Here is a 16,304-nt window from a genome sequence, read left to right as displayed (position 1 = left end):
GTTAGAAGTAACGACGGTAGATAATGTTTATGCTTTCGTTAGTTAAAGAGTCGCGGATAGTTTGCATGGAAGTGTATTTAAAGTAGTCAATGGAGCAGGTAAACTCTCCCTGTATACTGCACCTTAGTGTAATGTAGTTATAGTCACCTTTGCAAGTATTTACACTTGAAATGTGATATTAAGGAAGGAACAAATACTGTATCAATCTTGTATTGTTTTATCAACAGTTTTCACCATATGTTAATGTGAAGAGTGAACAGTAAATGGTTAATCTTACTACGATCTGGTTCTTATTAACTGTGGTTTATCTCGACGTTAAATTCGGCGTTCGTGACACGCGAAGGAGAACGTTACAACAAATATTCTAAAACATTTTGACAAGAGAGCCAGACACCCAAAATTAATGTTCTCAGGGCTGTCTCTGAGTACACAAAGCTATTGACTGCCTAACCTGTGATCATGTTTGATATGCTAAGTGACAATATCCATCAGGTCTGCCAGCCTGCACTGAAGTCACAATGGAGCAATACACACAAGATGCAGGAGGAACTCCGCAGGCCAAGCCGCATCTCTGGAAAAAAAGTGCAGCCGAAGTTTCGGGCTGAGACCCTTTGGCAGCACTGGAGAAAAAACTATGAGTAGATTTAAAAGGGGGGGGGGGAGAGAGAAACACAAGGTGAGAGGTGAAACCAGGAAGGGGAGGGATGAAGTAAAAAGCTGGTTAGTTTTTCAGTGAAAGAGTCACAGGGCTGGAGAAGAGGGGAGTCTGATAGGAGAGGACAGAAGGCCATGAAAAAATAAAAGGAGGGTGGGAGCACCAGAGGGAAGTGATGGGGAGGTGAAGAGTTAAGGTGAGGGAGAAAAGGGGATGGAAAATGGTAGAAGGGTAGGGGGGGCATTACCGGAAGTTCGAGAAATTGATGTTCATGCATCAGCTTGGAGGCTACCCAGACGAAATCAAGCTGTTATTCCTCTAACCTGAGTGTGGCCTCAGAGAAGCACCTATGCTCTATCCACCAGAAGAAGCAGGACTTCCCACTGGCCACCCATTTTAATTCCACTTCCCATTCTGATATGTCAATCCATGTCGCCATGAAGCCAGGTTGGAGGAACACCTTATATTCCATCTGTGTAGCCTCCAACCTGATAGCATGAACATTGATTTCTCAAACTTCCAGTAATGACCCTCTTCCTTCACCATTCCCCATCCCCTTTTCCTTCTCTCACCTATCTTTTTGCCTGCCCATCACCTCCCTCTGCTGCTCCCCCCCCCTTCTTCTTCCATGGCCTTCTGTCCTCTCCTATCAGACTTCCCCTTCTACAGCCCTGTATCGTTTTACCCAATCAACTTCCCAGCTCTTTACTTCATCCCTCCCCCTCCCGGTTTCACCTATCACCTTGTGTTTCTCTCTCCCATACACCAGCTTTTAAATCTACTCATCTTTTTTTCACCAGTCCTGCTGAAGGGTTTCAGCCCGAAACATTGACTCAACTTTTTTTCTTCATCAATGCTGCCTGGCCTGCTGAGTTCCTCCAGCACAATGTGTGTTTTGCCTGGATTTCCAGCATCTGCAGATTTTCCTTGTTCACTATGGTGCAAATAACTTACCGTAGATTCCGGACTACAGAGCGCACCTGATTAAAAGCCGCTCGCTCTAATTTTAGAAAGAAAATCAATTTTGTACTTGTACAAGCCGCACCGGATTTTAAGCCGCAGGTGTCCCACGTTGTAATATGAGATATTTACACAGAAAGATATTACACGTGAGGATTTTTTAACTTTTAATTAAATCCGTATGGTAACATAAACAAATACATATTGCAAATGCTTTTTTTCGAACAGTGCCTGTAACACAGCTACTTTTAAATATACCTACGTATCGGTAACACACAAATTACGTTGCCTATACTTTTTTACTGAACAGTGCACGAACAACATTCCAATATCTCCTAACGACTGGTAAAAAAATATATATACTGCAGCCTACCAGGAAAAGTTATTGATCGCCTTTAACTTAAAAGCTGCATCATATGCTTTTCTTCGAGTGTTTTCCATGTTGATGAGGGTGAGTACAAATGACTGATTTACAACAATTTAATTGTGAAAGTGCGCTTGATTTATCGTACAATTTCATTGGACCTCTGTGAACTACTCATCAATTTTATTGGTCTTGCTATGATCCCAGCCCCCTCCTTTGTGAGAATCGCAAGAGCACCCGTCGAAGGGGGAGGGGGGGATCAGTAGACCCAGTCGGGGAGAGAGAGAGAAACGTGCTGTTACGAATCCCGTAACTGGAGAACTTACCAGCAAAGATAGAGAGGTCCGTTGAAGTCTGATGTCACTATTTTCAAATGTTTTTATTGATAAAGGGACACAAAAGTAGGGTTAATACAAACATTCAGAGAGAATAGTCGCTGTTGTTATTCTGTATCCCTGGTGGGACCTGCAATTTGACGCGTTTCTCTCTCTCTCTCCCCAACTGGGTCTACTGACACCCCCCCCCCCCCACCTTTCGACGGGTGGTCTTGCGATTCTCACAAAGGAGGGGGCTGGGATCATAACAATACAAATTGCACGTTCCACCCGGGATAAAGAATAAGGCGACAGCGACTATTGTCTCATGGAGACCACGTGAAAAGCCCTCGGGCAAGGTGGGCTGGTTGAGAGAGAGACTGCTTCATCCCAACCTGACTGACTCCTGTGACCCCGTGAGGAAGTATAAAGGAGAGTCTCAGGGGGACAGCCCTCAGACGCACCAAGAAGACACGAGAGGGTGGTCCCGCAGCAGCGGGAAGCCATTCCGAAGGAAGCCACATGCGTTAGATTCCGGTATTGGAATCTGTGGCTGGAATCACAGGAAACCGCTTTTAACTAACATCAGGGAGAGGAAACCAACACTCCCCCAATTTCACGGAAGATTCATCAAGACTCGGCAAGTTCTTTCTCTTTTCCCCCAATCTCTCTCTCTCGGTCGCCCCACGTGAAACCCAGCAATTTCCAACGGGCTGAGGCCCGCAGACTTTCTGAGTGACTTTTATATTTCCAACGGACAATCTATTAACCCCTAGACAACAGCAGAGCTCACTTAATGATGAGTATTACTATACCCGCGCTTTAGATTGAGTGTTGACGATGTGCACTATCTGAATGTATGTATTAACCCTACTTTTGTGTCCCTTTATAAATAAAATGTTTGAAAATAGTGACATCAGACTTCAACGGACCTCTCTATCTTTGCTGGTAAGTTCTCCAGTTACGGGATTCATAACAGTCTACTGTCACGAGGCAAAATGTTTTTGGCGGCATGAAAAAAAACATGCATTAGCCGCACCGTAGTATAGGCCGCAGTGTTGCTGCAGTGTTCAAAGCGTGGGAGAAAAGTAGCGGCTTATAGTCCGGAATTTACGGTAGCCACATTGCTTGGTTTGATGTAAGCCAATTAACACAACCTCATTGTTTTAACGCTTGGGTCTTGCAAATGCAATCTTGTAGTCTATGGAGCAGATTGTGCCTTTAACTTCAATTTACTGCTTGCAATTTACATAAAAAACTGAAAGCTAATTGCAAGCTTCCTGAACTTACATTCACAATAAGAACTGAAGCCTGATTCTTGTTTGAATTAATATCTGCAATATTCATTTAACTTCAGAATACTTTCTAACAGTGACAAGGTGGTGTAAAGGAACAACATAGATCAGCTGGTCAATTGGTGCCACAACAAGAGCCTTGCACTCAGCGTCAGTAAGATCAAGGAGCTGCTGTCAACTTCAGGAAGTGGAACTCAAAGGAACACACACCAGTGCTCAATGAAGGATAAGCAGTGGAAAGAGTAAGCAGTTTCAAGTTTCAAGTGTCATCAGTTCTGAAGATCTATCTTGGGCCCAACATGTTGATGCAATTACAAAGAAGGCACAACAGCATCTATATTTCATAGCAGTTTGAAGAGACTTGATATGTCACTAAAGATTCTCACAAATTTCTAGAGATGTACAGTGGAGTGCATTCTAACTGGTTGCATCATCACCTGGTAAGGAGGGACCACGGCACAGGATCGGAAAAAGCTGCAGAAAGTGTACAACGCCATCATGGGCAATCGCTTTCCCAGCACTGAGGACACCTTTAAAAGGTGATGCCTCAAATAGGCAGCATCCATCAAAGACCCCCATTACATAGGACATGCTCTCTTTTCATTGCTACCATCAAGTGGGAAATACAGAAGCCTGAGTTCACACACTCAATACTTCAGGCTTCTTCCCTTCCAGCATCAGACTTCTAAATGGGCAAATGAACTCATGAACATTACTTCATTATATTTCTCTCTTGTTTTGTACTACTTACTTAATTTTTTTTTATATCTACTTCTTTCTTAGAGAGTTTTTATTATCATTTCTTGCAATGTATTGCTGCCACGAAACAACCTGATTTGGATTCTAAAAGGTTTGTATGAAAGTAATCCATTATTTGCTTTAAGTGTCAGCACTAATTTTGTTCATTTACAGTCAAACAAAAGAACACAGCAGCATGTTGGTTGTCTGTCGTATCCCACGATAACAGTGAAACCCGTGCAGGAGTTTATGAAGTGGAAAAGCCATTACACTGGGACAGTTCCACTCTTCTGACCTCAGAAATCTGGATCCAGTGGTTTCCTTTCCAGTGGATAGCCATGACTACTTTTATGCCTCATCATGCCTTCATTCTCCTCAAAGTGCTGCAGAACCAACTTCTTGGCCATTGGATCTCACTATTCATTTTATCCATCCAGTCTGCCAGAGCTGAGTTCACATGCTAGGACATACTTTACTGGGGTATGATTCCTCACCTGATTTAGCCTGACTGCTGATAAGGTGCACCAAATTATGGCCACTGTCACATACAAACAACTACTTGGGAGCCACAGATGAGAGCTGAGTGTTTGGAGGGAAGCAAGGGTGAGTGAGCTACCCCAGAATGGGCAGGACAACTCCTTCTCCTCCCTGGACACCCCCTACACAACAGCGTACACACAATGTATTCCTCTGTCATAACAGTTGTATAGTACTGTAATAGTATTGACAGTGTTCCAGTTTGTTCTGTATTTCATTTAACTACATAATTCGCTACTCATTTAAACAGTAGTTTGCCTTTTTCTTATACCTTTTCAGCTATTTCTATGAAACTTTGGCTACAGTTAACTGGAATCCATGGTTCATCAAAATTAATGGCCTCGTATTCCTCCACATTGTATTCCATTTGCCACATTCTCATAGATCCTGCCCATATCACCTTGATGCTCTTTACACACACCTCTGCATTAATAATTCCACTTGGGTTAATATCAACAGCGAATTTGGAAAAATCACATTTGGTCCCCTCAGCCAAATTATTGACAAAAATTGCAAATAGCTGAGGCCCAAGAACAATCTGTTCGGTCCTGCTATCTGCTTTCAGTCCAATAACCAGACTGTTGCTCAATCAGCCTGGAACTCAATGCCTGAAAAGATGGTGAAAGAAATCATCTCTACTTGAATGACAGCTTGAAGAATCATAACCTACAAGACTATGAACCAGGAGCTGGGAAATGGGATTGGGCCCACTTTTAGCCAACGTGAATACGATGGACTGAATGGTTTCCTTCTAAGGCATCAATTTCTATGACTCAACAAGAATTCTAATCAAACCACCTATCCAGCATAAAATCACTTCTTCCAAGTCAAAGCTAGTATTTTTGAGAACAGCAAAATCTTCAGTTTCCTTCTAATATATCTTGTTTTCTCAGCAACTGGACAAAAAAAAACCCCAAAATACCATCACCTTACTCACACAGTAACACCATATAACAATTACAGCACAGAAACAGGCCATCTCAGCCCTTCTAGTCCTTCCTTTCCTGTCCATATACCTATCCAATTTTACTATAAATGTCAATACCGAACCTGCCTCTACCACTTCTACTGGAAGCTCGTTCCACACAGCTACCACACCTCTGAATAAAGAAATTCCCCCTTGTGTTACCCTTAAACTTTTGCCCCCTAACTCTCAACTCATGTCCTCTTGTTTGAATCTCCCCTACTCTCAATGGAAAAAGCCTATCCACATCAACTCTATCTATCCCCCTCATCATTTTAAATACCTTTATCAAGTCCACCCCCTCAACCTTCTATGCTCCAAAGAACAAAGACCTAACGTGTTCAATCTTTCCCTGTAACTTGGGTGCTGAAACCCAGGTAACATTCTAGTAAATCCTCTCCGTACTCCCTCTATTTTGTTGACATCTTTCCTATAATTCGGTGACCAGAACTGTACACAATACTCCAAATTCAGCCTCACCGATGCCTTGTACAATTTTAACATTACATCCCAACTCCTATAATCAATCCTGTGATTTATAAAGGCCAACAAACCAAAAGCTTTCTTCACCACTCTATACACGAGATTCCACCTTCAGGGAACTATGCACCATTATTCCTAGGTCACTCTGTTCTACTGCATTCCTCAATGCCCTTCCATTTACCATGTATGTCCTTTTTGGATTATTCCTACCAAAATGTAGCACCTCACACTTATCAGCATTAAACTCCATCTGCCATCGTTCAGCCCACTCTTCTAACTGGCCTAAATCTCTCTGCAAACTTTGAAAACCTACTTCATTATCCACAACACCACCTACCTTAGTATCATCTGCATACTTACTAAATTACCACCCCATCATCCAGATCATTAATGTACATGACAAACAACATCGGACCCAGTACAGATCCCTGAGCCACACCACTAGTCACCAGCCTCCAACCTGACAAACAGTTATCCACCACTACTCTCTGGCATCTCCCATCCAGCCACTGTTGAATCCATTTTACTACTTCAATATTAATACCTAACGATTGAACCTTCCTAACTAACCTTCCGTGTGGAACCTTGTCAAAGGCATTACTGAAGTCCATATAGACAACATCCACTGCTTTACCCTCATCAACTTTCCTCGTAACCTCTTCAAAAAATTCAATAAGATTTGTCAAACATGACCTTCCACGCACAAATCCATGTTGACTCTTCCTAATTAGACCCTGTCTATCCAGATAATTATATATATCATCTCTAAGAATACTTTCAATTAATTTACCCACCAGTGACATCAAACTGACAGGCCTATAATTGCTAGGTTTACTCTTAGAACCCTTTTTAAACAATGGAACCACATGAGCAATACTCCAATCATCTGGCACCATCCCCGTTTCTAATAACATTTGAAATATTTCTGTCAGAGCCCCTGCTATTTCTACCCTAACCTCCCTCAAGGTCCTAGGGAATATCCTGTCAGGACCCAGAGATTTATCCACTTTTATATTCCTTAAAAGCACCAGTACTTCCTCCTCTTTAATCAGTTTCCATAACTTCCCTACTTGTTTCCCTTACCTTACACAATTCAATACCCATCTCCTTAGTGAATACCGAAGAAAAGAAATTGTTCAAAATTTCCCCCATCTCTTTTGGCTCCACACATAGCTGTCCATTCTGATTCTCTAAGGGACCAACTTTATCCCTCACTATACTTTTACTATTAATTTAACTGTAGAAACCCTTCGGATTTATTTTCACCTTACTTGCCAAAGCAACCACGTATCTTCTTTTAGCTTTTCTAATTTTTCTTAAGATTCTTCTTACTTTCTTTATATTCCTCAAGCACCTCATTTACTCCATGCTGCCTATATTTATTGTAGATATCTCTCTTTTTCCTTGGGCCCTTCAGCCCACAATGTTGTGTCAACCATGTAACCTACTCTAGAAGATACCTAGAATTACCCTACCACGTAGCCCTCTATTTTTCTAAGCTCCATGTACCCATCTCAGTCTCTTAAAAGACCCTATTGTATCTGCCTCTACCACCTTCGCTGGCAGTGCATTCCATGCACTCACTACTTTGTGTGAAAAACTTAACTCTGACATCCCCCTTGTGCCTACTTCCAAGCACAAAACTATGCCTCCTCACATTAGCCATTTCAGCCCTGGGAAAAAGCCTCTGACTATCCACATGATCAATGCTTCTCATCATCTTATACACCTCTATCAGGACACTTCTCATCTTCCATCACTTCAAGGAGAAAAGGCTGAGTTCACTCAAACTATTCTCATAAGGCATTGCTCTCCAATCCAGCCAACATCCTTGGAGTGTTGGGAGTGTTTATTGTGAACAGTTTTGGTCCCCTTATCTAAGGAAAGATATGCTGGCATTGGAGAAGGTCCAAATAAGGTTCACAAGAATTATCCCAGGAATGGAAGGGTTAATAAATGAGGAACATTTGATGGCTGTGGTCCTGTACTCACTGGAGTTTAAACGAATGAGGGGGGAATTTCAATGAAGCCTATGGAATATTGAAAGGACTAGGTAAGAGTGGATGTGGAGAGGGTTCTCCTACAGTAAGGAAGTCTACAACCAGAAGGCACAGCCTCAGAATACAAGGTTCAGAACAGTGATAAGGAAGGATTTATTTAGCCAGACGCTGGTGAATCTGGAATTATTTTAATGAATCTTTGGAATTCATTGCCACAGATGGCGGTGGAGGCCAAGTGATTGGGCACAGGTGACAAATTACCTTAACGCAGAGTGAGGATGCGCAACACAAATTCAATACTGACAGACAATAATTAGATACATCACTCCTGCACACGTCTTAGGAAAGTGGAGCACCCAGAGGAAACCCACACAGTCACAAGATGCACAAACTCCTTAGTCACGTGCAGTAATTCAACACCAATCATCCAATCCCTTTCGCTGTAAAGTGTCATATTAATCGTTGGGCAACTGAGCCGCCCCTCTCAACCCCATTCCAAAGTAAATTTATTATCGAAGCACATATGCTACCTCGAGACTAATTTTCTTGTGGGCATTCACAGCAGAACTGAGAAATAAAATAATGAAAAATACACACGAAGATTGATAAACAAACGATTGTTCGAAAGAATACAACCTGAACAAATAAAAATAAACAAAGAAAGCTGGGAACATGAACTGTTGAGTCCTTGAAAGTAAAATCAATTCAGAGTTGAGGAGAGTGAGGTTTCGCACGCCACCTTCTCCCGGTAACCTCTGACACTCTTACTAATCAAGAACCCATCCATCTCCGCTTTAAATAAACCAAATGATTTGTCCGTTTGTGGCAATGAATTCTGTAGATTCACCTCTTCTATGCTAAAGGGACGCCCTTTTCTATTTTGAGTCTGAGTGCTCTAGTCCTAGTTTCGCCCAGGAATGGAAACATCGTCCCCACAACTACTCTATTCAGGTATTTCAATATTGGGTCGGTTTCAATGAAATACCCCCCTCACTCGTCCGAACTCCAACGGGTACAAGCGCAGAGCCATGAAACACTCTTCATGCGTTCACCTTTCGTTCCCGGGATTATTCTCGTAAGCCTCCTCTGGACCTTCTGAAATGCTAGTACATCCTTCCTTAGATATGGGGCCCAAAACTGCTCACAACACTCCAAATGTGGTCTGACCAATGCCTTATAAGCCTCAGATTCATGAGTAACTTGCTCACTTTATTCTGAGTTGCCGATCATATGAAAACAAATGTAACTCTGCCCTGGACTCTTTCGTCAACATATGACACGGCTCTTGATTGAGACACATCGTGCACTCTAGCCTCACATTCTCCCACAAGTGAATCCCTTCCTGGTGCACTAACGTGCGAAGCCCGCTCTCAGGCCTCATTCATTCAATGACTCAGCTGTTGAGTCCCAGGCAACTACTAGCGAATATTTAACACCTCCAAACGAGCCAAAGTGAGGTTCTCTAGGCCTCTGCGGGCGCAGGCTATTAAGCGCACGAAGCAACAATGACCAGTTCACAAGATACAACATCAACCTATTTTGTGTGTGTGTGTGTAGCCCTCCAGATAATAAGAGAATGCTGCTGAGGATTTCTAGCCTTCTCTTCTTCTATTAAAGATCACACAGGTCTCAGACCAGCCGGCAGCATCTTCAGGCTCAGCCGGGGAGAAGGGGCGAACTCGAGCAGCCTTACTCACCGGCCGAGGTAATCATGTTGTAACCGCTCGGTGTCCGGTCTCGATACGGTCCCAGCTGCCTGCCTGCCCGCCCGGGACTCGCCGCCGCTCTGACTCAGGAGTTTTCACTCACAAACCCGACTTGCTTCACCCCCCGGGGTCCTCGCAACCACCGCCGCCGCCTGCTTCTTCGGTCACAGCAATTACCTCACAAGTGGCACCTTGTATTTATTAAAACAACTTATTGCTATTATCATCATCTAGTTTGTGGCAATATATAAAATACTTTCGCAGCTCTAGACTTTCAGACACAGGCGTTCGCTAGACAGCTGCATTGAAGCCCCGCCTTTGGCGCCGCGGACTAATGGAGCCGGCCGGCCGGCGTCAAATGGGAGAATAACTGTGGCGGGTCCGAGGCTAAAATAATTCTGAAGTGATAGACAAAATGAGGCAGAAATCCAGTTTGTACTTTGGCGCAGTGACGGACAGGTTCGTCGTTAATGTAAAGTTAATGGTGGGGGTTCATGGTGGAGAGGAACTTGGATGTTTTGGGTTTATGCCTGATGCGGAGTCCCAAAGCCAAATGTTGACAGCTCCTGTACCCGCTGAGTTCCTCCAGCTGGTTGTTGGTTGCTCCAGATTCCAGCATCTACAGTTTGTCCCGTCTGTTGTACTTCTAATTCGCTTATTTTTAATAATATTCATTAAACACCATATACGAGTGAAACAAGAACAAAGACCTGAAAGTTAAAGTTATAAATTTTAAAGTATATTCAGAAAAGCTGTATATATTGAAAATCTGTAGATTGGTCACCTTTTCATATAGTTTAGGTCAGGATTGAAAATAATTAAGCATTTCACTTTAACGTTGGAACATGTTTTGTTAAGGAGAAATGAAATGCATATGAGGATTGTAAATATATTATAGGAATCTTAAATCTAAATGTTTTTCCTTCTACTGAAGCTCCTGAGTATTTTCAGCATTTCTGTTTATATTTCTATTAAACATTAATCTGTTTCTGACATAAAAATACTAATATCAGAGCTAACGACAAACTTTGAATGAGGACACTTCCTGATGAAGGGTCTCGGCCCGAAACGTTGGCTACTCGTTTCTCACGGTTGCTGCCTAACCTGCTGAGTTCTTCCAGCGTTGTGTATGTACACTTCGAATATAGTTACCTTTTGATCTTTGTCATATTGTATGTAATAATAAAGAATTAAACAACGGGATGCAGTAACTTTAAATACAATGTATTTTAAGAATCATTCTCTCCTTATTTATAAGTAACTTTAATCCCTTTAATTACATTTATTGGCCTGTCTTCCAACAATAGAAGACGTCTTCACAGCTCTCTCAAGTCTGCCGTAGTCTAGGAATTCATTACCGGCAAAAGAAAGATTAGTTTATTTTATACCCACTTGATGGCGATATACACTTAGATATCACAATACTCGGTAATTGATTTGTGCATTGTTTCAATCCATTGATCTGTGAAAAAAGCAACAAACCTATTCAGAAAATTAAATGTGTTTTTATTTGTGTACAAATTAGATTTGTCACCTATTCATTAGTTAATATTTATATAATTCGTTTGATATTTATGTTGAATATTCATGACTTTAAAAGTTGCAGGTTTGTATCTGCAATATTCTAATCACACTTAGCAGAATCGAATTTGTTATCACTGGCAAGTACGTAAAATGAGTCTGGCTTTTACGTACTTGCTGCTAATGAGAGAGAAGAGGGGGGCGGCACCCAGAGCAGATGAGAGAGAGAGAGACAGACACATAATTTAGTATTATGGCTTCTTCACTGATTATTTACCTTTGCTACAAGGACACTCTTCTTTGCTCGTTAACATTCTTGCTGAGACAGCAAGGAGTGGCCCAGCTTGATGGACATGGACATGGTCAGTTGATGGATGGCTGGTACCCCGGCAGAAGAGATAAAAAGCAGGTCTGCTCAGACACAGGCAGATATGCCACGGGACACTGAAAGGGCATTGTGCACCCACAGGAAGGTGGGGGCATGGATGATTGATTCGGGGGAATGTCGGCTAGTTCCCAAGATGACTAGATTTACAATCCTCTGTAGCTTCTTTCCGTCTGTGCAGTAGCTCTGTGCAGTGATGCAGCTTCTCAAAATGCTCTCCAGGGCACAACTATAGAAGTTTTTGAGTGTATTTATTGGCATGCCAAACCTCTCCAAACTCCTAATGAAGTATATCCGCTATCTTGCCTTCTTTAAAACTTCATTGATATGTTGGGACAGGTTAGATCCTCCGAGATCTTGACACCCAGGAGCTTGAGAGCTGCTCACTCTCTCCACTTCTGACCCCTCTATGGGGATTACCTTGATTTTACAGAATTGACACTTTATCAAACAGTTCATGCTGCGAAGACCCTCTTGTATTATTAGGACGGCAAGATAGCGAGGCGGTCAGCACGACACTTTTACAGCTCAGGGCAATCCGGTTCAATTTTGGTGTCGTCTGTAAAGAGTCTATAGTCCTTCCCGTGGAATGCGCGAGTTTTCCCCAGTGTTCCAGTTTAAAGACAGCCCTAAGGACGCATCGGGCAGGTTAATTGGTCATTGTAAATTGTCCCGTGATTAGGTTAGGGTTAATCGGGAGTTGCTGAGGCAGCGTGGTTCAAAGGCCTGAAGGATCATAGAGGACCGGAGTCACCCCAACCACAAACTTCATAGATACTGCAGTATTAAAGCCAGAAGTTGGTGGACAATTTCTTCCATAAAGCCATCAAAGCGATTAATCCATGCGGACACAATCGTATTTCGAAGCTATCTTGACTATTCTGTTGTATATCTTACTGTACATATTTATAACAAATTACTATAATTTGCACATCGTGCATTCAGACAGACATAATGTAAAGATTTTTACTCAGATGTGAAGGATGTAAAAAATAAAGTCAATTCAATCCAATCCACGCTGTTTTGCTAAATAAATAACAAAGTTGACAGTACACCTGTCTTATTACATGCTCTTTCCTTATCACAGGTGCACCAATTATTAACCAGGAAATGAGACTTAGAGGAACAAAAACTACGGGACAATTACTGTAAAGAACAATTACTCTTATGAGTAACTAGACTGGTAATTTTATAACTTTACTAATGTTTTTGATGGCCTTTCCCTTTATCTTGCCATTTAGATCACTTGAAAATATATAGGCGCGAATAAATATTGCTTTCTTAAGCAATCCTGTCATATTAGTGAAGGTGCAAGTGTTGCATTAGCTTACCGTAAATACATTGGTTCCATCACTATTTCAATAGAAGATTTAATTTAATCAAGCATCACATACAAATCACTCTGATACTCTTGCAGTTTGAGTAACTTGATTTAAAAAGTTTGAAGAGTGTCTTGAAGAAGAATTTATATTCATTTGTTTTTCCTGCAGGTCTTACCATCTAATGGAAATATTAGAGTTATGGCAGAATACATAAACTGATGCTTCACAGCAAACAGACTGCAATCTGACTTCACTCTTTCTCTGAAAACATTTGACTTCTTGCTGGGGAACACAAGTTGCTCTCTGATACTTTACCCAATTGATCATTCTATCTTGTGCCCCAGCTATTATTAAACAATGTGAAGTTACCTGGTTGTAAATTCTCACTTTTATACATTTTTCTTCCTATTTATGTAGTATTTTAAAAGCTACCCACAGTATAGACAATTGGACTCTGTACAAACAACCTCAAAATGATTTTTGTTAATAAAGTATCAAATTATCTCTACTGTTGAAGCAAGTGAAAATTACATATTCCTTTACTGATTTTCTTCTTTAATTTAAATTACCTAAACCACAGGATTGTTACCCAATTTGATTTAGATTGGTGATAGATATTGAATAATTTCTTTATTATTATTTCCACTGATTTATAGATGTGGAAGTGCCTGAGAATTTTTTTAGAGTTGTATTAAGGACAATCTATAATAGCTACATGTCAAAATGAGTAATAAAAGTATTTTCATACTTCAGTTTTAAAAGATCTAGAGTCAAGTATTTGATGTATTTTTATACTGATTTTTTCTCACCTTAGAAACACGTTGAACATAGTTTACTTTAGATTGTCGGTGCCAGTCAGTGAAAGCATAAATTGCCATAAAATGATCAATACTATCTAACTAAATTATTTAGTGATTCATATATACATTTCATTACAGTACATGGATAGATTTCATTTAGGAAACATACTTTTCCAATAAAGTACGTTATTGAGAGTAAAACCAAATTTTTAAGAATCTTTTAAAACTAGTTCCCTCTGAAATACTTTTTTGTATTTGATTAATGTAAAATATCTTAATTCCTATTGTGGACCTAAGTTTTAGACAAATTATACATTATGTAGAAATTCAATAACTATAAAATGTAAATGGATCGAAAGATTTTTTTTGTAGATTTTTCTTGTGGAAAAACAAACCCCACCCATCTTCAAAATAAATGATCCCTGTAACCCATCTAGAAAAATAAAAGATGACTCATTTATTTGGCTTAGTTTATTAATAGCTTCACTTCTTGAGAAGTGATAAATTAACTTCCGATACCTTGGTGTCAGTATTAACGAACCCAGGTTTATCAACACAAAATGATCCCCACTCTCCACTGTTGAAACAATTAAAATTACATATACCTTTACTGATTTTTAAGTTAAATTACCAAAACAATTTTGCCTAAATTGTATAAAGGGCTATCTGTGTAATCTAAATTTACTGACGAACTAAAACACAAATGGATTTAAACAAATGGGATTCAACTTCATTTCAAGTATTTTAGTCCAAACTGGTAATGAATAGGCTAACATAAATGCAATAGGGACTGATACTATTAGACCATAAAGACTTGGGAGCAGAATTAAGCCATTTGGCCCATTGAGTCAGCTCTGCCATTCCATCATGGCTGATTAGCCCTCTCAAATCCAATCTCCCACCTATTCCCCGTTACCTTTGACTAATTAAAAACCTATTAACCTTTGCTTTAAGTATACTCAGTGACTCTGTCTCCACAGCTGTCCATGACAATGAATTCCACAGATTCACCACCCACTGTCTAAAGAAATTTCTCAACTCTGTCCTAAATGGACATCCCTCTATTCAGAGGCTGTGCTCTTTGGGCCTAGACTCAACTACTATAGGAAACATCCTCTCCATCAAGCCCTTTCAATATTCAATAGGTTTCAAAGAGATCCCCTCTCTTTCTTCTAAACTCCAGTGAGTATAGCCTCAGAATCATCTGGTGGTGTTGGTATGTAATCAGCTGATGATTTTATATTTCGTTTACTTGTGTACTCAAATATCTAGCATCCCAATTAAATGGACAGTTAGAACATAGAAATGTACAGCACATTGTAGGCCCTTCACCCAGCATGTTATGCCGATCCTGTAACCTACTCTAGAAACTGTCTGGAATCATCCTATCACATAGCCCTCTATTTTTCCAAGCTCCATGTACTATCTAAGGAGTCTCTTAAAAGATCCCATTGTATCTGCTTCCACCACCATCACCGGCAGTGCATTCCATGCACTCACCACTTTGTGTGAAACACTTACCCCTGCCATCCCCACTGTACCTACTTCCAAGCAACTTAAAACTATGCCCCCTTGTGTTAGCCATTTCAGCCCTGGGAAAAAGCATCTGGCTATCCACACGATCAATGCCTCTCATCATCTTATACACCTCTTACCTTCTGTTGCTCCAAGGAGAAAAGGCCAAGTCCAGTTAACCTATTCTCATAAGGCATGCACTCCAGTCCATGCAACATCCTTGTAAATCTCCCCTGCACTCTTTATTTATTTCTTTTTTAAAAAATATATGGCCCTAAACAGATATTTTTAGTAGTGCAGTGCTGCACCTCAATTCATGGTGGTATTCTTCCAAGTGTGGGTCATCCTATATTTGGAGTCCCTGACAATGTTGACTGAGATCTCTGCAGTGAGTTTGGATCTCATTCACCATTTCCAAAAACAACAAATCCTCCAGTTTTTCACAGAATTTTGTCCAAAAGATAAAATAGATCCTCTACACATCTATAGTAAACACGTTAAAAATGTTGCTGCCTTAATTATAATTCAAGAGAGCCCATTTCTGTTTTGTTCACAAACCAATCACTTTTATATATTAAATAAAAACACAAAATGCTGGCAGAACTCAGCAGGCCAGCATTTTGTGTTTTTTTATTTCCAGCATCTGCAGATTCACTTGTGTTCACTTTTACATATTTTTATTTAATAGCAACACCATTATTAAAACTGCAATTTTATACTATTTTAGCAATTCTCAAATGTTTAA

At 40.6% G+C, this 16,304-nt stretch overlaps 1 protein-coding gene and 1 long non-coding RNA gene across 2 annotated transcripts in view; one reads left to right on the top strand and one right to left on the bottom strand.

Annotated features, from left to right (window-relative positions):
• psmd1 (proteasome 26S subunit, non-ATPase 1) overlaps positions 1 to 10,154 on the bottom strand; it is a 145,903-nt gene extending 135,749 nt beyond the window's left edge. Inside the window, exon 1 of the mRNA XM_059944518.1 lies at positions 10,008 to 10,154. Within this exon, the coding sequence (XP_059800501.1) occupies positions 10,008 to 10,023 (16 nt within the window). The 5' untranslated portion in view covers positions 10,024 to 10,154. The remainder of the gene's footprint in view (positions 1 to 10,007) is intronic.
• A 109-nt stretch (positions 10,155 to 10,263) lies between these two features.
• On the top strand, positions 10,264 to 16,086 carry LOC132377976 (uncharacterized). Its single transcript, XR_009506858.1, has 3 exons — positions 10,264 to 10,475; positions 13,010 to 13,105; positions 13,413 to 16,086. It is a non-coding gene; the product is annotated as an uncharacterized LOC132377976 (long non-coding RNA).
• The last annotated feature ends 218 nt before the right edge of the window (positions 16,087 to 16,304 follow it).

The sequence above is a fragment of the Hypanus sabinus genome, chromosome 2, assembly GCF_030144855.1.
Source record: "Hypanus sabinus isolate sHypSab1 chromosome 2, sHypSab1.hap1, whole genome shotgun sequence".
NCBI lineage: Eukaryota > Metazoa > Chordata > Chondrichthyes > Myliobatiformes > Dasyatidae > Hypanus > Hypanus sabinus.
The sequence above is the reverse complement of the archived record's forward strand: the minus strand, read 5'-3'. Positions and strand labels throughout refer to the sequence as shown.